Source organism: Doryrhamphus excisus, linkage group LG10 (assembly GCF_037039965.1).
Source record: "Doryrhamphus excisus strain RoL-2023G ecotype Guam linkage group LG10, RoL_Dexc_Guam_v1.1, whole genome shotgun sequence".
Classification (NCBI taxonomy): Eukaryota; Metazoa; Chordata; class Actinopteri; order Syngnathiformes; family Syngnathidae; genus Doryrhamphus; species Doryrhamphus excisus.
Window position 1 is genome coordinate 15847020 of NC_136366.1, and position 27397 is coordinate 15874416.

Genomic DNA, 27397 nt, shown 5'->3' on the forward strand with positions numbered 1-27397 from the left:
TGATATTATGTACACACATTAATATACATTTTTAAAATGAGAACATGCATTTCAATTACAGTGTAAGTAGATGCTAAAAGGATACATTGGTGTAAAAGGAAATGTTTACACTAAATGTAAACTGAGGAAACGGAAATGTTGGTACAACTAATAAAACAATGTATTGTTTACATATATATGTATGTATGCATCTTTAAACTGACCTGATCAAAATCTCAGGGCCAGTTAAAATTGCTAGAATACGAATATTCTAGAATATTCTAACTATTTAGATCTTAATGAGGTTTTAAGTATAAACTGGCATTTTCCCATTAATTACATGAAATTGTTTACAACAATATAAATGAGCTTTTATTGGACAACAATAATGGCTACTGTCGGCCGTAACCACGCCGCGAAAACCACAGCCAGCAACACAAACAGTGCTTCCTCAACACGACACGCCCCCACACCTGGTGCATTCATAGTCACTCGGAACAGTCAAGACACTCAAGAGCACAACATGTCAACATGAACACGTCAGGGTCGCTACAATATATATGTAACATAACGTAACGCAACAAAAACAGTTGTTCAAATAAGAACTGAAAAATATCGATCAAATCACGTGAATCACGGATATCAAGTAGATATCCATGTTATCGATAATTGGCTCGATCCGCCCGCCACTCGTATTGATTAATAATTAAATGGAACTCAGCTTCCTTCTCTCTTGCGCACACCGCCAATTTTTAGGTTTAACTGTAACTTTTTGTTTCCAGAATGTCAAAGATCAACCGCGTCAATCTTGATAAATTTGTAAAAGAATTCGCCGTCGTCGAACAGGTAATGTTTAACTTTGAACACACAAAGTTAAGTCAACAGTGATGAATGAGCTCTGATTCGTATTGGGGATTTGATGTGTTAAATGTTACGTTGCACTATTTTGGCCAGAAACTATAGAAGTCTTAAAAGGTGAGTGGCAAAACTGACGGCCATCTTGTCACAGCTTGTGGCCATTATTTGAAACAGAATATGACCGAATTAAATGGCAGAAACAACCTGCTGAAGACCAAACTGGACGAAGCCAATAAAGTCGTCAAATTCTATGAAAACAAGGAGAAAAGTTTAACTGAAGGTGAGTTCATTTTGATTCTTTTTCATGCTTTTGTTATTACAGTATTTGTCTTTTAGGTAATGATAAACGACCACATTCTCTCTGTGATTAGTTTTAATGTAGTCATAAATGTACTAGAGAAGTTGTTATCGCCCTCTTGTGGTCACTCTGTGTAATTGCAACAACTTGGGGAAATTACAACAGCTGCCTGAAAATCAATAACTAAAAATACTTTTGGGGTAGCTTTTAAGAGTTTTTATTAAAAACACTCAAAAAACGTGTTTCCCCAGGTAACTGAGGTATTGTAATGCAGTAAAAATACAAGTAATTGATGCGATTTGATACTCTTTCAGAAAGAGACACTCTGTTAGTCACAGTGAACAGCCTGCAGCAGACTCTGCAACAGCAGTGCAATCTCAGAGGTGACTATTAATTACTAAATGAAGTATTACTACTTAGTAGTAATATATTGCTATTCATACATTTGTCAAAACCTCCGAAAGAGGACTTTGGTTACTTAGTTTTCGTTTGACACTTGTTTTGAGTTTGTCACATGCTCACCACAATGATACTGAGGTTATATCACCATATCGCATATTCTCATCTTTTAGTGGAGAACGACTCATTGAAGAAGAATACAGCCGACCTAAGAAAACAGCTTGAAAGAACAGCAGAGGTGAGAACGGGAATGACCAAACTAATACAAATGAGCTCCTTTTCATCTAATACTTGATGAAAAAAAAAAGAAAAATGATGCAGTTTGTTCAATTGTCTATCTTGGAGTCATGACAATGTGTCAAACAGCTAAGCAAGATTTATACAGGACCTTAAAGTTGAAGCTATTCAACTTGATTTGAATGATAAATGTTAAATTGTCCACTTTTTGGACAATAAACACATCGGTACTAATGTGTGGTTCATATGCAAATGTAAGCATCCATTGTTAAGCATAACATACTGTATGTTGTTTCTATATGATCAGGATGGGGAGGCTGAGATCCAGCGCCTGCACAGTGAAATGAAAGCACAGAGACAAAGCCACAAGAGGGAGCTAGAGTCAGTCATGGAGCGGTGCAGGAAGCAGGTGGAGGATGCCCACATGGAGGCGGTCAATCGATGTAAAATCTCTTAAGTCAACTCTCATGCATGATGCCGTACTTTGTCGAAATACATATTAGTATATACATCAATTTAACACAAAATAATTCATCCACCTCGTAGGTGAGACAATAGTAGACCATGAAATACTCATGCACGCAATAATCCTGCTCTTGAATGTGTCACCTGGTGGATGGATTATCTTATTGTTGCCTATAGACAATTAAAATGAACCACAATCCAAAACGATACATGTTATAATTGCTAAGAAGTTTGGGTTTCCAATGTGCCAATATGTCTACGTATGGCAGATGCATGATTTATGTTATGTTGATCATGTCTACTATATTAGATGAATGGATAATAAAGCTGACTATAGGGCTGTTTATATAATATATAAAGTTTAACATCTTTAGAAGGCCATACACTAGTTTTCTATAATTACAATAATGTAATATGCTCTGCCACCAATATCACAAGCTTGTTAACAAAATGTTCAAAATTGACCCCCAAATCTTTTTTTTCAGCAAAATCCATTTATTCTGTGTCACACAATATTCTGTGGGAAATAAATAACACCCTACTGAAGCAAGTAGAGCAACATTATACCTCATAATGGCCTTACCACCACTATCTGTATCTGGTCACCAGTCTAAATTACTCAATATGCAATATGACTCTTGAATATGCTTCTATGGTCTCTGTTTTTGTACAGATAAATGAATAAATATTATCAGTTTATCTAGCACTTCAAATCGGGGGTGCACAAAAACATATCTGTCCCGGGGGGGGGGTATGCTAGAAAAGAATTGAGAACATTGCCTTATGACAAAAATGTATGCAATGTTTCACATATTGGTATCGATATCGGTTGATATTGGAATTGGAAAGTTGAACAAAATCGATTATCGAAAAAAGCCAATATTGGACATCCCTAACATTCATCAATGCAAGGTATCATAGATAGATGCATCTCTATTTATCATATCATATTGAGTATTTATTAGTCCCAGAACTGCTGGATGAGCATGAATTTGTATTCAAACAGTCAGCTTTGACATCAACGACAGGGTCCACTAGCATCAATGAAAGTTGCAGGATGGTTCACTGAGTTAAAATAATTTTTTTTTGACCTATCAAAGCATCATTTAGTTTTCCATATGTGCGTTTGCTTGTTTGTGAGCCAAAAAGCCTGAAAACTGACATGTGACGTAATTTCTAATTACGGTTCCAGCTGAGTGAGATTTAGTGGAAAATGAGTGTATTTAGTGCTTACTCCTGACTGGAGGTGAGGACTGACTGTAGGCCAGTCCAGGATGATGTCTGGTTTATGCCAACATTCAGCATTAATAGGCCACAGCTTAGATAATATTCTCTCCTGAATGTAAAACCATATCTCATCATTTCAGACTTCTCGATCTCATGTTTCACCCTTTTAACTATTTATCTGTACTATTTGCTTGGGCTGACCCGCTACCGCAGTGGAAGCTAAAGAGGCTGAAGTGAAGACGTTACTGGAGCAAAAAGACCTGGATCTGGAGGTGATGAAGAAGACGCTGAAGGACCAGGAGAGAAAACAGCAAAGCGAGCTGTTGAAGTTGCAAATGGAGGTAAAATAAAAGTGCTGCTGAATGTGACCTTACAATACCTTACTTGTTGAAGTTACCTTTGTCTTGATGTTCAAAACTCCAAATAAGTCAAATTGACCTGCACCTGAGTGGTCCAACATAAGTCCTTTCCTGTTTTTTTTTTTTACAGTTCGGTGCAAAGTTAGGCAGAATCCAAAATACAGCCCAATGTAACCAGCAACAACAGCAGAAACATGACCTCGACAACACTGCACATAATTTCTTCAAACGGGTGAGTGTGCTTTGTAATGTTGCTGCTTAAAGCCATGGTCATGTTCCCAACAATCTATTGAAATAGATTATATAGAAATACCATCAACTGGTCAATGTCTCCAGGAATTTAATGTTGCTATCCAGCTATCCAGACTTAGACTCTAGTCTGCTCCTGCGTACATCATCAATTTGAAATCTTGTGATATTTTACACAATACTACAGGGCCCCAAGACTTTGCTCTTTGTGTTTGTTTATGTTCATAAGCAAGTTTTCTATGCTTTAACTATGAAAATATTCAATTTCTTAATATTGAATCTTAAATTACTTTGACTTTTGGTTTGAGTCTGACACCCTTAGTAACTCATTCAATCCCAGCCATTTTTCAAAAGACATCCATTTCAGTACCGGCGATTTTAGATGAGGCACACAGAATATTGGATTTTGGGGCTACATAAACCTGGTACATGTAGAGATGCATGCCAAGCTGTTTTCATGGTTTGAAACGGCACCAAACATGACCTCTTCTATTGTGCAAGTGGTATCATCACCTGTCAAAACACCTGAGGGAAAGCATTCAGATGGAAAATTAGTCGCGAATCAGTTAAAATGTGAATTTCGTGCTGTATTAATTATTGTTTCCACTGCCAGATGTAATGGTAATGGTAATGGTTTTATTTCATTTGAACATGCATCAGATTACAATTGAGTGCATCCCATAATCAGTTCACAGTTCCACATGTCCAAAAGGAGTAGGAAGAAGCAAAGCTTATTAAATCCTACCCCTCCATCTGGTACTTTTACAATCAATAACTGTTACATTTGTTCACTTCCTGCTTTCCATAATACAGTTTAAGGTTTTTTTTTTTAATAATGTACCTTGTACCAAAGTAGGAGGTGATATGAGCATCCAATGACATAATGTGTACCATAGTAAGTGTCAATATAGTGATATATATAGCACATCATGACTGGTTCAAGACTCTTCATCCTTGTATTTAGCAAACATCAACTGCTTGTATTGTTTCTTGAATTGGCTCATCGTTGTGCATTGTTTGAGGTCCTTACTCAATCCATTCCATAGTTTGATTCCACATACTGAAATGCTATGGCTAGCATAACGTAGTCCTAGCATAGAAGTGTTTCAAATGTACTTCTTCCCTGAGATCATATTTCTCCTCTCTTGTAGAGAAGTATTGGATGACATTTTTAGCTAATTGGTTGTTTTTAGCCTTATGCATTATTTTAGCTGTTTGAAGATGAACTATATCAGCAAGTTGAAGTATTTGTGATTTTAGAAATAAGGAGTTAGTATGTTCTCTGTAGGCAGCATTATGAATTATCCTTACTGACCTTTTTACATTTTTTTACATTTAGCGAGTGAAGATTACTTTTATAGTTATTAGCCCATATTTCCACACAATAAGTAAGATATGGTAGAACCAGAGAGCAATAAAGAGTGTGGAGTGATTTCTGATTGAGAACAAATTTTGCTTTGTTCAATACTGAAATATTTCTGGCCACCTTATGTTGTATATTTGTAATTTGAGGTTTCCAGCTCATATTTTCATCTATTGTGATCCCCAGAAATGTATTTTCGTTCACCCTTTCAATGTCCACACTATTTGTCTATTTGTATCTGCTGGTGCGTGTCCTTTCTGCTATTACCAAACAGCATGATTTTAGTTTTACTTAGGTTCAAGGACAATCTATTATTATCAAACTTTTTAGTGTTTTTTTAGTGTGACCATTCCTTCTCTGACCTTTCTAATAATTTAATTTTAGTTAGTTAATTTAGTTTGTTTTTGTATTTTTATTCCCAGTCTGTGTTTTATGTTGTTTCTAACGATGCTTATTTGTCCTTTAGAAGCTGCACTTCATCCAGGAAGAGAAGTCCAAGCAGATTGAGGCTCTGCGTCAGAGAATCAAAGAGCTGGAAGACAACCAGCGAGTTGGCAGCCTCAATGACAACCGTTCGAAGAAAAGAAGGACCTAGTTTGTTTTGAAGCTAAAAGCACTAATAGGCTGGTGACCTGTCACTTCTCCAACTTCAAGCATAAGTATCCATCTTGTCTTTAGGTTCCTAAGGTGATAGCATTTTTGGGTGTGTGGATTTTATTTATTTGATCATCCCGACAGACATGAGGCTTGGTATGTTCTCTTGTCGGTTGATGTGCAGTTTAAGCGACATGCGGACAGGTGACCAGTGTGCTGAGATCACAGTTAAACACAGGTGGTATTCCTGTCTAAGGCTTTAATCCAATCAGATATCCACACAGGAGGGGGTAGACGACACATGGGCCGTTTCAGGTTGATTCACGAAATCAATTCTGTGTATCTTTTTTGTAGCAAAAAAACAATTCATTTCCTGTTTTGCTGAGTTGGTGAAGCTAGTTTGGATATGTTAGTAGAACGGATGTTTTTTTTTTGTTTTTTTTTTACATGAAATCCTTTATCTTTCCATGAAAATAGCCCAAATTGAAATGTAATGGTACGTAGAGGTAAACGATCAGCAGTTATACTGTACATCTCTAATGCGTTCCCACGCTACTTCTCACACAACCGAATGGCGAGACTCGGCTTCGTGAAGCTGACATGATGCTTTGTAATCCCTTTACCTGTGCTGCTCAGCCAACGTCGAGAGGGAACACAGCGCTAATCCCAACGAGAACATTGTGTAAGAGTATTGCGTAACATATCATCTCACAAAAGCCAATTGATCGACTGTATGTAACACAGCCGATCTTGTCACTCAAAGCAACCATTTGACATATAATACGTTTTACATTCATTAGCTGCTTCGTTTTGGGTTTTGTTTTGATTTAGTCTGAATTTATATCAGTCAGCTGTTTAAGGGATTGGGGCAGAACTAACTTCAAACAGGATTAGAGTTCATGACACCGTAATAGGGAACCTTTCCTCAATGAGGGGGAAAGGTAGGCGGCGGTGAGGGGGTGTGTCTTAAGAAACCTTGCTACCCGTCAAGAGTATTGTAGTCCAGTCCATTGGAAGGGAAGGATGGGTTTTATATTACAATTCCGAGGTTAGGTCTGAGTTTATGTTTGGATGACAGTCACACGTTCTGAAACTTGGTAAGAAGTTCATTTAAATACGTCTCGTGTTTATGTGGTACCGTAATGTAATGTGTGTACTGTAAGGTCATGTTGAATTAAATATAAACGTACATTCAGCTATGCAGTAATATTGTGTTAAATTACGATTGCATTTGCATTTAAAAATACTGAACATTTTCCAGAAAATTGTAAATACTCGACTAAACACTCCCCCTAATGTGCCGTTATACAATCTTATGTCAAATTTTTGCAGACACAAGTATCTTCCGGAATGCCTTCAGGACAGTTCAAGGCACCAGGGCCCAAGTTCCACCACAGTCTTTACAGTCTCACAGACAGCTCGGACCAGGACCAAGAGGAAGATGAGGAAGCAGATCCCCCACTGCGTATTACCCCCCTTCAGAAGCTCACTATAGAAATGCACAAAGATGAGAGGACTATCAAGGAATTGATCATAGGACGCAGGGTGGGTTTCTACAAGGTTCGAGGAGAGATTGGCCACGGGACGTTCTCCAGAGTCAAAATGGCTTTTCATGCTTTGACTAAAGGTAGTCTGATTTTTTTTATCTTTGATATTGTATTCGGTTTATTGCATTGTATTATGGCGGTATATTACTTGGACAGCGGAACCTCAAAGGTTGTATACATCAATTATGAGGAATTATGAATTAGGAGTTAGCGCTCATTCAAGTGAAAGATCGAGCCATTTAAATGGGATTAAGTGTCTTTGATGACTGTACTTTAATCAGTAATCCGAAGTACTTTAGTCTTCTAGTTTATGTGTTATTTTTTCATGCGTTCTCCAACAATTACAACACTTCAAATATCAGCCTTTTGAAAACCATCACCATGTTGTCGTTTGCGCTCGTAGACAAAGTGGCACTTAAGATCTTGGACAAAACGAGGCTCGACACGCATGCCCAGCGACTTCTCTCCAGGGAAGTCAGCAGCATGGACTCCATGCAGCACCCCAACGTGATCCGTCTCTACGAAGTGGTGGAGATGCCGAGTCGTCTCTACCTGGTTTTGGAATACGCCGGCGGAGGGGATCTACACAACAGGATCTGCAACGAGGGGAAACTTGCTGACAACATCAGCAAGATCACCTTCTCACAGATGCTCTCTGCCGTCAAATATATGGTGAGCGAATCGTAATCCTTTTCCCATCTGAATACTCATTTGATGATTGCTGATGGCTGGGTTTCAAACAGTGGGCACGGTAACATTTCACTTCCTGCTATTATCCTAATTATCTTAAACAGGGAGTCTCTAAAGTCGGACATACATTATACACACTTTTTAAAATAATGACAATAAAATCATGTTTGACGGCACGGCGGTCGAGTGGTTTGCGCGCAGACCTCACAGCTAGGAGACCAGGGTTCAATTCCACCCTCAGCCATCTCTCATGGTTTGGTCTCAGAGAGTGCAAATACACATCGGACAATACTGAGTGGGTGTCTGTATCATGTGATGATTGGTTTTGGAGGACTATATAAAAGCACAAAAAAAGGCCAGTATTGTTAGTGCAGTCAACGGCATCATGCCACGTCTGTCATCCTTCTCAATTGGATTTAGAGTCATTTTATAGCATTGAAGGAGACAACTTTGGACTTTGAAGATGTTTTGGTTTTCTAGTGGTTAGCGCGCAGACCTCACAGCTTAGGAGACCAGGGTTCAATTCCACCCTCGGCCATCTCTGTGTGCAGTTTGCATGTTTAGAAGAAATGAATTAGCGGACAAGTGTTTAGCGCGCAGGCGACCCGAGTTCAATTCCACCCTCTGCCATGTCAGCCATGGAAGACCTGGCAATGACAGAGTGGAAAAAAATCTCCTCACAAGTCGTGTGGAAGTGGTATGTTTCTGGCTTCTTAAGTTTAGAAGAAATTAATTAGCGGACAAGTGATTAGCGCGCAGGCGACCCGAGTTCAATTCCACCCTCTGCCATGTCAGCCGTGGAAGACCTGGCAATATGACAGAGTGGAAAAAAATCTCCTCACAAGTCGTGTGGAAGTGGTATGTTTCTGGCTTCTTAAGTTTAGAAGAAATGAATTAGCGGACAAGTGGTTAGTGCGCAGGCGACCCGAGTTCAATTCCACCCTCTGCCATGGAAGACCTGGCAATATGACAGAGTGGAAAAAAATCTCCTCACAAGTCGTGTGGAAGTGGTATGTTTCTGGCTTCTTAAGTTTAGAAGAAATGAATTAGCGGACACGTGTTTAGCGTGCAGGCGACCCGAGTTCAATTCCACCCTCGGCCATCTCTGTGTGGAGTTTGCATGTTCTCCCCGTGCATGCGTGGGTTTTCTCCGGGTACTCTGGTTTCCTCCCACATTCCAAAAACATGCTAGGTTAATTGGCGACTCCAAATTGTCCATAGGTATGAATGTGAGTGTGAATGGTTGTTTGTCTATATGTGCCCTGTGATTGGCTGGCGACCAGTCCAGGGTGTACCCCGCCTCTTGCCTGAAGACAGCTGGGATAGGCTCCTGCGACCCTCGTGAGGAAAAACCGGTAGAATCATGTTTTTAAATGAAAAAAGGGTTATAAAATATTAATATTGTGCAGTATATGATAAATGTACGTCAAGTATACTACTAATACAAATGAATATTTTGCATTGCAGCACAATATCAACATCATCCATCGGGACCTGAAGGCAGAGAATGTTCTGTTCACCACCAGCGGTTGTGTGAAAGTGGCAGACTTTGGATTCAGCACACAGATTTCAAACCGAAATCACGCCCTCGATACTTTCTGCGGCTCGCCGCCGTACGCCGCGCCGGAGCTCTTCAGGGAGGAGTCCTACCTGGGCCCCCCGGTGGATGTGTGGGCAATGGGGGTCATTCTTTTCTTCATGGTGACCGGTACGATGCCGTTCCGTGCCGAAACCATGGGCAAACTGAGACGCTGCATCATCCAAGGCATCTACACTATCCCTCCCTGGGTTCCTGGTCCCTGTCAGAGGCTTATCAGGGGCATCTTGAAGCCCGAACCCGGTGAGCGTTATGCAGTTGACCAAATGCTGGGCTGCGATTGGCTTTTACCCGTCGAGTTTCCCTGGTCGTTGGCCTCTCCGGAGACAGGAAGCCCTCTCCAAGGATCTGAGCTTAGCGACATTGTGGAAGAGGATGATATGGAGGAGGTCAGAAGCTCACTGGAGAAGCTTGGCATCACGTCGGAACACTTACGGAACAATCAGCTCAACAACAGCCGCAGCCCTGTCACCGGGGTCTACCGAATCTTGCTGCACCGGGCTCAGAGGAGGCGGGGCTGCGACAGTCTGCCCGTGGTCCGAGGTATGGTGAGGGACCCCAAGCGGGAGGGGCTTCGAGCGTATCGGGGCCTCAGGCACACTTCGAAACTTTGTGTGCTTTCATAGTTAAATATATATATTATGTGAATTACTGATATCAAGATATGGCGTAATTGGGGATACTTTTTTAAAGACTTTCAAAGACAGTGCCTGATTGAGTCTATGGTATAGAAATATATGTCATCTTGTTAAAGCCTTGTTATTCTCCCTTCTTTTCATTGCATGCAAGGGGTTAGATTTGCCATGCAATCATATCTAGAATTTTGTATTTCTTTATGAAAAAATGCTGCACTCAATTAAAGGTTAAAAAGTATAATAAGTGAAATGCGGGTCTTATTCCAGCATGAAGCCGAAGCTGCTTCTTTGTGTGGATTCTTTACCAAAGTTTCAGCAAGTGCCTGTCGGTAAATAATCACCCAGACAGCAGCTGTTGGGACACCAGATGATACATGGGACGACTCCACAACCGGCCCAAACCAGCCAGACCAGTGCAAACTAAAAAACTTAGCTCCTCCCCTCCCGGCCTTGACTGACCTGCACCTGCAGGGACGGCAGATGGCTTGGCTGCAGACATCTGCAGGCCAGACAATAGGAGCTGTGTGCACGACGCTGGGGCACGACAGGCCTGGAGCTGCGCTATTGTCCGCCAAGCTTTACACATGGAGATTAGACGAGAGTGAAGGGAGGGGGGCTTTTTTTTTTTTGTTCTTTTTATGCTGCAGGGGACAACAGGGAGCAGATGACAGACCGGAGCCCCTTTTGCTGTGCTTTAAACATTTGTTAGGACAACACCGATACCCCTCCTCTATCGCCCACTCAACTACACACACACACACACACACACACTATATCTAGAAGAGAAAATACATACACACAAGATCCTTATTGTCGTAGTTTATTTCTACTTGTAATTTTACAGTTTTCTTACATTTTTCTTCAGTATACAATTAAAAGTCTTTATATCTAACATTCAATTCATTCAAGCATATGCTACACAAGTGAAAATTTTTTTGTTGCTAAGCAATACCTTTCGAGAATATAACCGTTTTTACTTTTACATCTCGGAATTTACATTTTCCAATAGTTTAACACATTAATAGTTATTTTTCCAAAGTCTTATTCTAAAGTGAAACCTTTAGAGTGCAGACAATTTTTTAATATATATTTATATTTTAGCATGATTTTGTCGATTTCTAAAGTGAAACCTTTAGAGAATTAAGACAATTCTGGAAAGTGAGAAACGTTTCCGCTGACTGCAACTGTTGTCATGTTGCTCAGCCAAGAGGCCATCATTAAAAAGTCCTTTTTTTGACGAGTCCTCTTCCTCAGCACCGCTTCTTCTCCTGCTGCGCGTGCTTCTCCTTCCTCTCCAAACCTCATCCGCACAAAGAATGAGGGTCGATGTGTCGCTCTTGAGGCATACCCGACCTCATTCACACAAAGAATGAGAGTCATCTTGGCATGGACGGGACAAGAGGCGACGGTTCCACGGGTGGCCCCCCTCGGGCCGGCGCCGTGCTGCCTGGATTGGGGAATCCTCCTCAGGAGTATCCAGGGATGAGCAGAAACAGGCTCATCCTGTCCATCAGGATGAGTATTTCCAGATGAGAAGCTTGACAAGCATCTGAGATCAGAGAGGAACCCGCATCAGCGTCCGGGGAGGCTGATTTCGGGGACCCAGTCGTTCAGACGCCGGCTCTCCTCGCAGAACAGGTGCAGCTTCTCCAGAGCCGGATCCTCCCAAGAACCATCAGATGGGTTCTGTTCAAACAGGAAGAGGAGACATGATTTAGTTATGCGCGTTCTCTTTCCCATGCACAGTGAACAAAACTGTGACTTGTTTTTTTTTTTTTTTAGTGCATTCACACTGAGAAGTCAAGACCCGGATGTAATGGAGAAAAAAAAGTGTAAATATTGCGACCGTCATTTCCGCTACAGTAATCAATTTTGGGACAGCGGTACACAGTGAAAATTCACTGGGCAACTAAGTACGCGATTAGTATACATATTTAAGTGTAAGCGGTCATTTTCGCACTGCCCGTTTGTCTTTAATCGCCATGACGGAGGAAGCTAACAAGCTAAAATAATGGTTGCTAGCTGAGTCGGCAACTGTGAAAACAGCGCCCCCTAGCGGTTCGACCTGTGAGCTACACGTACCGTGATGAGGACACAGTGGGCGTCTTCGAGCTGCACCGACTTGCCAGCGACAATCTCGGCCAGACGCTGCGTGTCGCTCACTCGGACGATGCTGATGTCGTTGTCGAAGCAGAAGGACTGAATGAGAGTGAAGTGGATCTGGAGAGCGATGTCACATTCGAACTCCTCGTCCGTGGCCAGCACGCAGAAGGACACGCTGTCTGGATCTCTGTGATAAAAATAAAAATAAAAATGAACTGTGTTAGAATCCACATGTAAAAGATATTGATGAATTCACTTCGAGTTCAATACTTACAGATTCATCACTTTCGCACACTCGTAGACGCCCACGGTGAGGGAGTCGTTGTCTTTGGCGGCAACCAGCACCTCCTCCAGGGCTTTTCCGGTGCACTGAGCACGCTCGGTGGATTTCTGAGTGAGAACTTCCTCAAGAGTCATAATGATGACGGTTTGATTCCTCAAAGGAGCAAAGACAGAGAGCTAGCAAGGAGCCGGTGTTGAGTAATCCGAAGAAAGAGCGGAATGTCCTCACCGGGGAAGACCTTCACTCCTTTTATAGGCAGCAGCTAGCACGAGGCCAGTGAAAGAGCTGTTCTCTGATTGGCTGCAGCTCCTCAATGCATTGGTATGATAATACTATTGTCACGCTTCTGGCTCGTGGCAGATTGATGGGGGTCATGTAGCTACGCGCGCCCCCCTCCATTGTGTTGTGTGTGTGTGTGTGTGTGTGTGTGTGCAGCTAAAAATAGCCTAATTTTCTATTATTTTTTTGTACGGACGACTGAATGCAGTATATGAATATTACACACACAAATATTATTCAAAATACAGTAAATCATTTAAAAGTTTTAACTATTTCCTGTCCAGGGAAATGGCAGGTGGACGATGCCATCTGTGTCCTATTGTCTATGTCTATGTGTGTGTGTGTGTGTGTGTGCAGAAACCTCCATTATCACAGCAGCCATACAAATGCAAATGAGCAGCGCGTGCCAGAACCTTGTGCGTGTTGCTGCAAGGACCATTCACGCAGACCACGTGATCATCAGCTGTCCGCAAAAAAAAAAAAAATCACGCCATTCTTTTTTTTTTTTTCTGGACACATACGAATGTAAAAGTGCACGCATCCACGCTTTAAGTGTGTGCACATGTTTCATATCGGTGCAAACCAAATTTTGCATATTAATCCAAATTTATTTGCTAAATAATTTGCTAATAATGCTATTAATGTGCAAGAAAAAAAAAGTAGGCGGTGCCACAATGATTCAATCACTCTTTTGTTAAAGTGAAGGCAAAGCGGCAGATGGAGAAGTGTCGCTATGAGCCCCCCCCCCCTTCTCGAACCTAAACCCAGGTCACCCCAACCCCAGGGTGCCCCCATCTATTGTCCGCAAGTCTACATGTGCTGCCCTGCTGTCTGAGTTTTGATTAAATTAGAATACCAGAGATCACATTTAACTTATAGTGCAAACTTTCACACTAAAAAAACCTTCTTATCTCTTAAAAATGCGTGATAAAAATCACGTCATGCATTCAGCTCCTGTGTGTGTGTGTGTTGTAACTACAAAGATCGTCTAGAGTGTGTTTTGCGCAACAACAAGAACTTTATTGCAGCAACAAAAAAAAAAGGTGTTTACTTGCAAACATGCAACTTTCAGTTTCTGTCCCGCAAATGTGCACTATGTGTGCAAACAGAGCATCGATGCACGCGCATTGCCACGGGGCAGGCGCGTGTGCAAAATCGATTGGATCCATTGTGGCTGCAGCACATCTGCCACACCGAAGCCCCCCCCCCCATAGTAGTGAACGGCAGATGTTGCTTTGGGGGAAGTTCTTCTTTGCTGGTGGCCTGCTGAGGCACCCCCCCCCCCCACTCCCACCCTCATTGCATTGCAGAGCTGGAAGTCAGCTACAAAGTGCTGCAGGTTATAATGGTTGCATGATGTGGGTGATCGACACATATTAAATATTATGTTTTAATCTCACAAGATCTTGTGACACCCCCAGTGACTGCCATGTTGTGCAATATAAGACAGCTATTTTTTCCCTCTTCACTTTCTCATGCCCTCCAAATCATTATTCATTCATTCATTTTCTACCGCTTTTTCCTCACGAGGGTCGCGGGGGTGCTGGAGCCTATTCCAGCTGTCTTCGGGCAAGAGGCGGGGTACACCCTGGACTGGTGGCCAGCCAATCACAGGGCACATATAGACAAACAACCATTCACACTCACATTCATACCTATGGACAATTTGGAGTCGCCAATTAACCTAGCATGTTTTTGGAATGTGGGAGGAAACCGGAGTACCCGGAGAAAACCCACGCATGCACGGGGAGAACATGCAAACTCCACACAGAGATGGCCGAGGGTGGAATTGAACCCTGGTCTCTTAGCTGTGAGGTCATAATTGTTGTCATGGGATGTCAAGTTTTTAAGTTCATGAGTCAAAATAATATGTTAAGTCGACTGACTTAATCATTTATAATAACAATGCACACAGCTTTTTAAGTAGCAGTAACTTTATATATATATATATATATATGTATATATATATATGTATGTGTGTGTGTGCGTGTATTATGTTACCAAGCTAATTTTATTAAGTCATGGCAACTTGAATTTTGTTTTAAGCTTACCAACAATAAAATTTGAGTGTATATGACATGCTAAATTAAGTTCATGTAATAGCCAACATTATTATTTGAACATAACTTAAAAAAGTTAGCAACTTAGAAAGTTTATCTAAATCAATTAATTACATTTTTTTACATTGCATTTATGTATTAAATCAAGTGGTGTCAACAGATACTCTGAATTACTTTTTAGAGTGTAATATTGATTGTTTTTTGAAACTTTTCCAAATTATTGTTAAAAATCAGAATGAAACACGAGACAACAAACAAAAACACAATAATGCAGTTATCCGGTTATTATCTTTAATTGCATGTAATTGAGCAAAATAATAATAATAAGCAACATCGACAATGTAACAACATTGCGCAACACGACCAAATACCGACCCTGATACCACGCTTGTCGATCTTTGGATCCACCCCCCCCCCCCCCACACACACACACATCACACTCGTCTCCTACAGTGGAATGAATGAATAAGCACCTCGTGTGCGGCCCACGCCCGCAGCAGGTGTTGACCGACTTCCTTTGTCCGCACGCTCCCCTCACCTTCCCCCGGGGGACAGATGGCGCCCCGCGGTCGTCATGGAGACGGATGCAGACAGAGGAGATAAAGCTCTGAGGTGTATCTGCAGATGCCACGCGCCTTGGCTGAGGTCTTTACACATGCAAAGCAGGGTGGCGTGTGCCGCTGCCTGCAAGTTACATCATGCAAACATGCTAAGTCTTGCTCACACTTTATTATTCATTATATATCTTATGTATCTTGTCTTGATATTTCACAATGTTTGTAAGTTTTTTTTTCACTTATATTTAGCCCAAATTTATTTAGATGAAACTATTATTATTATTAGTCAAACTTGAAATACTAGAAAAGCACTCAATACTCAAAAATTGTCAAAATTTCAAAGGCCTTCTATTTTGTCATATTCTGTATCACAGTATATATAATATATATTTTGTAGAACCGGTTGGAATATTAAATACTTTTTTCCCCAAGTGCTGTGACCATTTTCTGTGGAGTTATACTACACTCTAAAAAGTAATTCAGAGTATCTGTTGACACCACTTGATTTAATAAATAAATGCAATGTAAAAAAATGTAATTAATTGATTTAGATAAACTTTGCTAACTTTGCTAACTAAGTTGCTAACTTTTATTTTAAGTTATGTTCAAATAATAATGTTGGCTATTACATGAACTTAATTTGGCATGTCATATACACTCAAATTTTATTTATTTATTTTATTTAGCAAATTATATATATAATTATATAAATTATATAAAATATTAAAATTAAAAATTATAATATAATAATATAATATATAATATAATTATATAATAATATAATATATTATAATTAAAAAAAAATAAATTATATTATTATATAAATTATAATTATATAAATTATATATATATAATATTATATATAATATTGTTATATATAATAACATATGTTATATATAATATTGTTATTATAATTAAGTAGACAACAAATTAAACTACTTTGAATAAAATGATTAAGTCAGTTGACTTAACATATTTTTTCGAGTTACGAACTTAAAAACTGTATTATTCTTATTATTCTTTTTTATTTAAAAATAATTATTCAGTAAGCATTATTTAAAATAAGCTTTGAGTGAAGAGGAAAAGCTAATGCAATATTGTTTGTTGGTTCAAAGCAATTTCCAATGAAGTTGTCATAACTAAGAAAGACTAATGGAAATTGTTGCGATGATTTTTTTTTGTTGAGGCTAAACATTTATTTTTTGAGTGTATGCACAAATGCCGAAAATGGTCAGATTTTGCAAAGTTATAGAATTCCTAAATCCAGACGGTGATCCGAATCACCCCCGAAATGTAATCAGTTTTCCATATCACTTATATGACAATTCCTGGGGAATTTCATCCAAATCCATTTGGAACTTTTGAAATTATTTTGAACACAAACAATCAGCGTAACAATGATCTTAGTTGTCTTTCTTTTTCTTTCCTGTCTTCTTAATATTCCCTTTTTCTTTGGGAAAGACTTACTTGGCTCCATGGGAGTTCACTAGGTGGCAGCAATGATGCAAAGTATTGAAACATAACTTACATTACGTACACTGCATGAAGCCACCAAGTCAGCCATGGAAGACCTGGCAATATGACAGAGTGGAAAAAAATTTCCTCACAAGTCATGCGGAAGTGGTATGTTTCTGGCTTCTTAAGTTTAGAAGAAATGAATTAGCGGACAAGTGGTTAGCGTGCAGGCGACCCGAGTTCAATTCCACCCTCTGTCATGTCAGCCATGAAAGATCTGGCAATATGACAGAGTGGAAAAAAATCTCCTCACAAGTCGTGTGGAAGTGGTATGTTTCTGGCTTCTTAAGTTTAAGTTTAAGTGGTTAGTGCGCAGGCGACCCGAGTTCAATTCCACCCTCGGCCATTTGTGTGTGGAGTTTCCCCGTGCATGCGTGGGTTTTCTCCGGGTACTCCGGTTTCCTCCCACATTCCAAAAACATGCTAGGTTAATTGGCGACTCCAAATTGTCCATAGGTATGAATGTGAGTTTGAATGGTTGTTTGTCTATATGTGCCCTGTGATCAGGGAAGACAGCTGGGATAGGCTCCAGCACCCCTCCAACCTTTGTGACGTTAAGCAGTAAAAATGAATAAATGAATGAATTAGAGGCTCTGTGACTGGCTGGTGACCGGTCCACGGTGTACCCCGCCTCTTACCGGAAGACAGCTGGGATAGGCTCCAGCACCCTTGCAACCTTTGTGACGTTAAGCAGTAGAAAATGAATAAATTAATGAATTAGAGGCTCTGCAACTGGCTGGTGACCGGTCCATGGTGTACCCCGCCTCTTGCCGGAAGACAGCTGGGATAGGCTCCAGCACCCCTGCAACTTTTGTGACTTTAAGCAGTAGAAAATGAATAAATGAATGAATTAGAGGCTCTGCAACTGGCTGGTGACCGGTCCACGGTGTACCCCGCCTCTTGCCGGAAGACAGCTGGGATAGGCTCCAGCACCCCTGCAACTTTTGTGACGTTAAGCAGTAGAAATTGAATAAATGAATAAATTTGAGGCTCTGTGACTGGCTGGTGACCGGTCCACAGTGTACCCCGCCTCTTGCGGGAAGTCAGCTGGGATAGGCTCCAGCATATCCCTGCGACTCAAATGAGGATAAGCGGCATAGAAAATGAATGGATGGATAATTCAATCAGAAAAAACACTAAGTTTCCTTTCGGTACTCGTAAAAGTACGTTTATTTATGTTATAAATTGTGTCAAAAGGCAAAACAAGTAAAGGACGGTGGAGTAATACTTGCATTGCAACAGGAGAAGTACACTGAACCTCCAATAACTGCAATATCTGCACGAGTGACACATATGGTGTCTAAACTTATGAATGGTGCGTAACGGCAGAAGTGTGATCCTCCTGTGTGGTTTCATTAGAAGAATCATCAAAAGGTCAGAAAGTCTCTACATTTCATCCTTCCTTTCAAGAAGACTTCTAAAGGCACGTGTCCCAGAGGGCAGGCGGGGGGTGGGGGGGGGCAGCAGGCCTGTTGTCGCCATTGTGCCTGAAAGAGCCAATGGGAGAGACGGCGTGTGCTGGGTGTTTGGTATAAAAGCTGGTAGAGTCCTTGAAAGCAGCACAAACTGCTTCAACATCAAACCTACTGTAAGCCACATACAAGCTCACCATGCAGTCTGCTGGGAAATCCCTAAAGGAAGCTTTGCTCTGCGCCCAAGGCGAGAACCGACTCACTGTTGGAGTCTATGAGAGTGCCAAAATCATGACTGAGTAAGTTGGACTCAAACGTTTGCAAATTTTGTTACTTCATCATAAGAATGAAGCTAAATGTTTTTTACTTGCTTGCACAGAGATCCAGACAGCGTGTCCTTCTGCGTGCTGGCCACGGATGAGGAATTTGAACGTGACATCGCTCTGCAGATCCACTTCACGCTCATTCAGTCCTTCTGCTTCGATAACGACATCGGCATCGTCAGAGTGAGCGACACGCAGCGTCTGGCTGAGATTGTCGCTGGCAAGTCGATGCAGCTTGAAGACGCCCACTGTGTCCTCATCACGGTACGTGTAATGTTACATCGGCTGCTTTTATTGCAAATGTTGATCCAAAATCAGAAGGGCCGTAAAGACAGTTTTTAAATAACTAAATCCTGTCTCCTCTTCCTGTTTGAACAGAATCCATCTGATGGTTCTTGGGAGGATCCGGCTCTGGAGAAGCTGCAAATGTTCTGCGAGGAGAGCCGGCGTCTGAACGACTGGGTCCCCGAAATCAGCCTCCCCGGACGCTGATGCGGGTTCCTCTCTGATCTCAGATGCTTGTCAAGCTTCTCATCTGGAAATACTCATCCTGATGGACAGGATGAGCCTGTTTCTGCTCATCCCTGGATACTCCTGAGGAGGATTCCCCAATCCAGGCAGCACGGCGCCGGCCCGAGGGGGGCCACCCGTGGAACCGTCGCCTCTTGTCCCGTCCATGCCAAGATGACTCTCATTCTTTGTGTGAATGAGGTCGGGTATGCCTCAAGAGCGACACATCGACCCTCATTCTTTGTGCGGATGAGGTTTGGAGAGGAAGGAGAAGCACGCGCAGCAGGAGAAGAAGCGGTGCTGAGGAAGAGGACTCGTCAAAAAAAGGACTTTTTAATGATGGCCTCTTGGCTGAGCAACATGACAACAGTTGCAGTCAGCGGAAACGTTTCTCACTTTCCAGAATTGTCTTAATTCTCTAAAGGTTTCACTTTAGAAATCGACAAAATCATGCTAAAATGTTTTTAAAAAGAAAGAAACTATGCCTTTTCTCTAAAGGTTTCACTTTGGAATATGGCAGATTGAAAATAAGAAAAAAATAAGACAATACTATTAACCTGATATACTAGTATAATTTAAAGGTAAACTTCAAAATGTGTTGTACCTTATGTTTAAAAAATGAACATAAAGAGTAAAATTGTAGTTTGGCTTTGTTTAATGAATGAACATATTAGATGGATGTCATTCTATTTTTAGCTTGCGAATAAAACATTTCAAGTCATAATTTCTCTCGTTTTTCTCCCTCACTGCAAAATCCACATTATTAAATATTTGATGTCAAACAGGGGCGGGCGATGCTGCACATTTTTATATCAATCTGAAAAGAGAGGACTGGTATTGCTAATATGTTCTTTCATTCATTCATTAATTTTCTACTTTCTGACAATACAGTATGTATAGTTAACGCATTCGTTCAATTCAACATATTTATACGTTTGCATGAGAGGCAAAAAGAGGTGATGATGCAACCGCGCAATAGAAGAGATCATGTTTGGTGTGTTTTTAAGCCATAAAAATGGCTGGCAGAAGCGCTTTTTATAAGAGCTCGGCATGCATCTTTACCTTGTCAAAGAGTGCTCTGCAACAACCAGGAAGTGAAAAGGCTTGGAGCCGTGTAGCGTTCAAGAGTTTATGCATTGAAGGGAAATGTGAAAAGGTGTTATTCATTCATTCATTTTCTACTGCTTTTCCTTTTTTGGTGCTGGAGCCTATCCCATCTGTCTTCAGGCAAGATTTTGCTGATATGTTTTATGTGAAATTTTACAAAATCCATCCATCTGTTTTTCTTTGCTGCTTATCCTTATTAGGGTCGCGGGGGTATGCTGGAGCCTATCCCAGCTATCTTCGGGCAAGAGGTAGGGTAATTTGAGAGATTATTTAGGATTAATTATGACATTAATTGAGATCTATCAGCCTGGAGAAGGTATTAAAGCCATTTCTAAAGCTTTAGGACTCCAGCAAACCACATTGTGAGCTATTATCCAGAAATGGCAAAAACATGGAACAGTGGTTAACCTTCCCAGGAGTGCCTGGCCAACCAATATAACCCCAAGAAAAATATTGCTGATATATTTTATTTGAAATTTGTCAAGATTCATCCATTCGTTTTTCTTTGCTGCTTATCCTTATCAGGGTCGCGGGGGGTGCTGGAGCCTATCCCAGCTATCTTCGGGCGAGAGGTAGGGTAATTTGAGAGACTATTTAGGATTAATTATGAGATTAATTGAGATCTATCATTCTGGAGAAGGTTTTAAAGCCATTTCTAAAGCTTTAGGACTCCAGCAAACCACATTGTGAGCTATTATCCAGAAATGGCAAAAACATGGAACAGTGGTTAACCAGGAGTGCCCGGCCAACCAATATAACCCCAAGAGCACAGGGCCGACACATCCGAGAGGTCACAAAAGACCCCACAACAACAGCCAAAGAACTGAAAGCCTCACTTGCCTCAGTTAAAGTCAGTGTTCATGACTCCACCATAAGAAAGACACTGGGCAGAAACAGCATGCATGGTTTGAAAACGAAAACCACAGCTGAACAAAAAGAACATTAACATTTGCCAGAAAACATCTTCATGATCCTCAACATCTGAGGAGACAAAAGTTTAACTTTTTGGAAGGTGTGTGTCCCGTTAGGCATTTTATAAAAAGAACATCATACCAACAGTAAAATATGGTGGTGGTAGTGTGATGGTCTGGGGCTGTTTTGCTGCTGCAGGACTTGGGAGACCATTAATTCTGCTGTTGACCAATCTACCAAATAGATCTTTGTGCCTGACTTGAAGTCCCTGAGTGACAGTAGTAGTCGAGGTGACTGTGTGATCATGTTCTTATACTGTATATAAGTATTGATTACTTATATTGAATGAGATGTGTTTTCTGCAGGAAAAGAAAAGAAAAAAAAAACAGTGACTAAAAATGATGTGGGTGGTCACACCTGTAGATACACCTGTGTGACATCTTGGTTGCATCAGTGCACGTGTGGTCTGTTTTGAGTTTGCATGTTCTCCACATGTTTTCCATGCATGTTAGGTCTGAGAGGATTTGGCCACTAAAAAGCTACTGGACTATGTTGGCTAGTTATGAAGGCAGTTTTATCAGAACAAGTCAACATTCATTTATTGTCCTGGGTTTGGGCCTTAGTGTACCTTGCCACTCACCCAAGGTCATTTGGAAGAATTATGAAAAATTATGTATAATGGGATTATTTTGCATAACTACTGAACTAATTGAGATCATCTTCTTTCTTTTTCGGCTTTTCCCTTCAGGGGTCGCCGCAGGAAATCAATCTCCTCCATCCAACCCTGTCTTCTGCATCTGTCTCTCTGACACCAACTACCTTCATGTCCTCCTTCACTACATCCATAAACCTCCTCCTTGGTCATTTACACTTCCTACCTGGCAGCATCCTTCTACCAATATATTCACTATCTCTCCTCTGGACCTCAGTCTGGCCTCTAACATGCAATGTCCCTCTGATGTACTTGTTCCTGATCCTATCCATCCTGGTCACTCCCATTGAGAACCTCAGCATCCTCATCTCCAGTTCTGCTTCCTGTTTTTTCCTCATATCTCTAGATCAGGGGTCTCAAACTCAATTTACTTGGGGGCCACTGGAGCTCAGGCCTGGGTGAGACTGGGCTGCATCAGGTTTTCAAAAAACGCATTTATTAAAAACAAAAAAATTGAAAAAACTTTGCTTTGGTTCCAATTTTCTACAAGAAAAGCTCTGATAAAACATTCCACTGTTCTCAAATATCTTACTTTTTATTTTTCTACACAAAATAAGATGAAAAATAAATAAACAAATCAAGAATAAAGAAAATCAATCAATCAGTAATAAATAAATATAATAATAATAATAAAACGGCAAATAATAAAAAATTAAGAAACCACATATAATTGGTGGGTAGACAAATTATTTTTTCAGATTAAAATGAACAAAGCATTATTAGAGCCCTGTAGACATGACAAAACACGACTATACTCACATTTATACGCTTTTTATTTACAACATATTGCGCAACTGCAGGGTCTTGAGACACATGCTAACTCGCAAACTAGAGATCTAGCGACCTTAACGGTAGCCTTCAAGTTATCTCCTTTAAACTTAAATAGCCAAAAACTTACCAGTTCCACACGGATAGGGAGGATAACTATTAACAGTTATTTAACCTTTAACATGAACATTAATCAAACGTAATAATTTTTTCTGGGTACATGATACCATACAGCATCCATACCAAACTTGCGCAGGCCGCACAAACATTAAACTTTCATATCAAAGCGGGGGCCTCAAACTAGTGTCCTGCGGGCCACATTTGGCCCACGGGCCGCGTGTTTGAGACCCCTGCTCTAGATGAAACAACTAATATTGATAGCATCATGAATCCAATTGTTCCTTGACGGTCAAGGAATCAAAATATGTAGATTAAAAAAAATGTAGGACTAACATTTATGGGTTTGGTGGAAGTCTGAACTCCCTGAGTGTTTTTCTTGTCATTTATGTAAAACTATAATTGTTGTCTGTAAAATGTGTTTTGTGTTAGCAAATTGGGGTGTTTCGAATGGATTAATTGAATATACATTGTTGGGAATTGCATTGGTTAGAGTCAGTTTTGGTTTGAGTCTGACCTTTTGGAATGGATTAATGAAAATAAACAAAATTTGCGTTTTGTTTGGTTTGTTTACATTTGCTGATAGTCCCGGACAGTAATCCTTAGAAAAAATGGGGATCTACTGTACATAGTAGTGTGTAGTAGTGTTTTGGTGTCCAAATTGTGCAAATTCAAACTGAAACAGAAAAATATTGATGTTATCACACTAGAATCGATCCAAATACGGCTAGCATCCTTTAGTATTACCGATATTTGGATGTGTGCCGACCTACCCACTGACTTAGTAACAATCTGGAATCAAAATGAATGTGATGTTTTGGACCTGCACACCTACTTTATGTTATTGTGATTACATTTTTCCGTGTCTTTTGTGACTTTGTATTCCAACTGAAAAGTCAGCCTGACCTGCCAGTCTTGAGTCACCATTGCAGTCAACAGCTGCCGTTGCCTCCACGCCCCACTGTCACACACAAAGCAGGACCAGCTGAAACGCAATCAGCACTTTAAATCTCCCTGGCAACCACGCCAACACTCCATCTGCTGTTCACTTTAATGACTTAGAGAAAAGAAGATAAGGTCGGAGGGGATGACGGAGAACACAGGAAGAAGATGTGCCCTCAGGGCCCAGAAATTCATCAAATAACATGACTACATTTTTCAAAATAGTTGACATTTTCATATAGAAATGCATCATTTACACTGATATTTGCATAACATCTAAAATAAATACCTCTTAAAAGTGCAGCAGAAACAAATGGTACTTTGCAAACACGCTTTGAACCCCCTCACCCTGCGCAGCCTCGTCTGGCCCCTGCATCAACTTGAGCCATGAAGAGGTCTGCTGCTGCAGCCACATGCTGCTTCTCAAGTGTCCCTTCAACATAAAAGTCCTCCTCCCACATAAAGCTTTCTATGTGCTACAGATCTGCAGCAGATGGTACTGATGGACTGGATTCAGAGTCTGTGCATGTGTGTGTGTGTGTGTGTTTTGGTGCAACCCCCATCAATTTAATTAATGGAAGATCAAATTGATTATTAAAGAAAGCGTTTGACTGCATTTGGAAAAAAGTTGAGCAGGCTTGAATTGCTGCCAAACAAGCTGAATCATGCTCAAAATATTAGTATTAGCTTCAGAATTAACAGAATTTGAGGCATTCATAAAAGTGGCTTCATACTTTGAGGGAACTTAATTGCTGTCTGGTAACTATGCTAATATTATGCTGCATCATTACCATGATTACCATACACACACACACACGCAGCTGTTGCTCCAGCACTGGCCTGCAACGCCATTCAATAGTGGAGGGTTGGGGCCTTTATGAATTTCTTTCAATTTTCTGTGCATTATAACGCAAGAAAATTAGTAAATATGAGCTAGCTAACAATGCATGTTATTGGGACTCACTTTGGACATCTTTTTTCTACTCAATCCTGGGCTACGCTTGTGCTTATGCTTGACATTTCTAACCATCGGAACACAACACAAACCCAACCAGGAGGTCATGAACCCAACCACCTCGCACAACAAATGTGGTACACACAATGCACCCGCATCACGTGGATTGTGCTTGTGCTGAAATAAACAGTTACACACAAATACACATGCAAGGCATACATGCCATGCGTTGTTTTGCATGTATATTATTAGTGCAGTATTAGCAAACGGTCCCCGCTTTTGATTGAACCTAAACTCGTGTGTTCTGCAGAATAAGATCAGGTGGCTAAAATCGCTTGTACCGCATCCCTGCTCTGACTCACTCTCTCTGAAACAAAAGCTACAGCCAACACTCCTGCACCCAACTCAATGGGTGCAAAGAGCAGAAAAACGAGGGGAGGGTCCTCAAACAAAAGTGCATGGGGACCCCTGGCCCTGTTTGGTCTTTTGTCCTAAAGAATAGAGAGGTCCACGAGCAGCTGCTGCGGCTGCATTGGACATTTGAGACTGTGCCTTTCACCCCAACACACAAAGTCTGGACTTGTGAGTGTGTGCAGGCTGCAGGAGGGCTCGGGGTGTGGGTGTGAGGGGAGGGGGCGTGGGGGGACGGCGATGTATACAAAGCAAAAGGCACACTTTGCCACATCAACGTGGTGCTGACTCTCTATTGAGCCAGCAGATCAGCAGCAGGGGGAGGAGGACTTAAAAGTGGAGGAGGAAGCCTTTAAAGTTGTCGTGAGGCACATCAGTCACAGGACAAAAAGAGGCCCTCAGGTCTACCATATGGACGCACGCATGTCATCTGTTCTCAAAACACGCAAAGAAATCCAGCTTGAACCAATAGCGGTTGAAGCAGGGGTGCATGGCTACCCAGCAACAACAAATAAAGTTTCTGATTGGCTGTAGGCTTGTGCCACTAGTATACATTAGTCGCTTATAGCTAGTCTGCAATGCTGACTAGCTTGAAGTCAACAACAAAATGACAATAACATAGCTGATACCACCAAATTGATCAATTCATACACAAATGACTGGAAATTGTGGAATTTAGTTACATGATTTTAATATATTTAAATATGTATCCTCAATGTTTTTGATTTATTTGGTCATATGGTCAACAAAAATATAGTTTTGAATATCATAGAGTGTTGCCATGCACTACAGTATAGACTAGGTGCACTGTTACTTTTATATATATTTTTAATATATCATCAAAGCTATAAAGATTTTCTTGGACTTGATAGAAATAAAACATATTTAATGTGTATATCATTACAGTAAAACTACTTACCCATCCATTCAGGGTTACTTAATTTATTATTTTGACATCCTATAGTTATAGCAGTTATTTTCAATGACTGTGCCGCGGCACAAAAACTGGCAGAGCAATGGAATATTCGTCCGTGTGGAAACACGGAGCTGATTGCCTCGTTCCCCCATTAGACCCAGTGAGGCACGTGACGTGGTTAGTGGTGTGCAGCAAGATTTTTCCAAAGTAAAAAAAACGTGCCGTGGCTCAAAAAAAGGTTGAAAAACACTGGTCAAAAGTTCCAATATTTTGACTTTGGCAGTATGGCTCCATCTAGTGGTGACATGGATCCGGTGCTCTTGGGCGTTACAGGAGCTCTACTGTCATCTTGTGGTGCAAAGTAACCCCTGTAGCTACAGATATACGGTGCTAATGCTAATGGTAATGGTAAAGTATTTTATTTCAGTAAAAAAAAAGTGAAACTATGTTCTATCACTGTATTTACACAGAAGAGTGGAATATTTTAATAAATTAAGGAAGTTTGTTGACACAGAAAAAGAAGACTGTCTGCATTGTGTGCTCGGAGTACTTTGCAAAATGTGGATTAAAAAAAAAAGGTAAATTTAGGCCCATGAAGACTGGGTATTTTTCATGTTTTGTTGCCTCACAACCTGGATTTAAAATTGATTGTTTGCATCTTTTGTTTTCCAGAATATGCCTACAACTTTGAAGATTTAATTGACAAATAACTTATTACTTGTATTTATGGTAATGGTAATGGTTTAATTTCATTTAAACATGCATCAGATTACAATTGAGTGCATCACATAATCAGTTCACAGTTCCACATGTCCAAAAGGAGTAGGAAGAAGCAAAGCTTATTAAATCCTACCCCTCCATCTGGTACTTTTACAATCAGTAACTGTTACATTTGTTCACTTCCTGCTTTCCATAATACAGTTTAGCATTATTTTAGCCGTTTAAAGATGAACTATATCAGCAAGTTGAAGTATTTGTGATTTTAGAAATAAGGAGTTAGTATGTTCTCTGTAGGCGG

General features: G+C 40.6%; 3 protein-coding genes across 12 annotated transcripts; 2 read left to right on the forward strand and 1 right to left on the reverse strand.

Moving 5' to 3' along the window:
• Window positions 1-533: 533 nt before the first annotated feature.
• Window positions 534-12223, forward strand: nim1kb (NIM1 serine/threonine protein kinase). Of its 10 annotated transcripts, none has more exons than XM_058064670.2 (9): window positions 534-607; window positions 762-825; window positions 1012-1117; window positions 1450-1518; window positions 1708-1772; window positions 2079-2214; window positions 3677-3804; window positions 3953-4054; window positions 5901-7124. In XM_058064670.2, exons 2-9 carry the CDS (start codon window positions 763-765, stop codon window positions 6027-6029), a joined length of 798 nt encoding a protein of 265 aa, XP_057920653.2. In that variant the 5' UTR covers window positions 534-607; window position 762; the 3' UTR covers window positions 6030-7124. The 10 variants fall into 10 exon arrangements, 8 of the variants coding, with proteins under 8 accessions (XP_057920653.2, XP_057920655.2, XP_078650336.1 ...); XR_009126038.2 differs by lacking the exon at window positions 534-607 and adding an exon at window positions 7361-7504 and having other exon boundaries at window positions 675-825; window positions 5901-6093; XR_009126022.2 differs by lacking the exon at window positions 534-607 and adding an exon at window positions 7361-7501 and having other exon boundaries at window positions 675-825; window positions 5901-6121.
• On the reverse strand, window positions 11309-13121 carry LOC131118902 (growth arrest and DNA damage-inducible protein GADD45 gamma). The gene is made up of 3 exons (XM_058064673.2): window positions 12875-13121; window positions 12580-12787; window positions 11309-12183 (listed from the first exon to the last, which is right to left on the reverse strand). Exons 1-3 carry the CDS (start codon window positions 13015-13017, stop codon window positions 12070-12072), a joined length of 465 nt encoding a protein of 154 aa, XP_057920656.2. The 5' UTR covers window positions 13018-13121; the 3' UTR covers window positions 11309-12069.
• A 5708-nt stretch (window positions 13122-18829) lies between these two features.
• On the forward strand, window positions 18830-20102 carry LOC131109180 (growth arrest and DNA damage-inducible protein GADD45 gamma-like). The gene is made up of 3 exons (XM_058060877.2): window positions 18830-19005; window positions 19086-19293; window positions 19408-20102. The coding sequence occupies exons 1-3, from the start codon at window positions 18905-18907 to the stop codon at window positions 19519-19521; spliced, it is 423 nt and encodes a 140-aa protein (XP_057916860.2). The 5' UTR covers window positions 18830-18904; the 3' UTR covers window positions 19522-20102.
• The last annotated feature ends 7295 nt before the right edge of the window (window positions 20103-27397 follow it).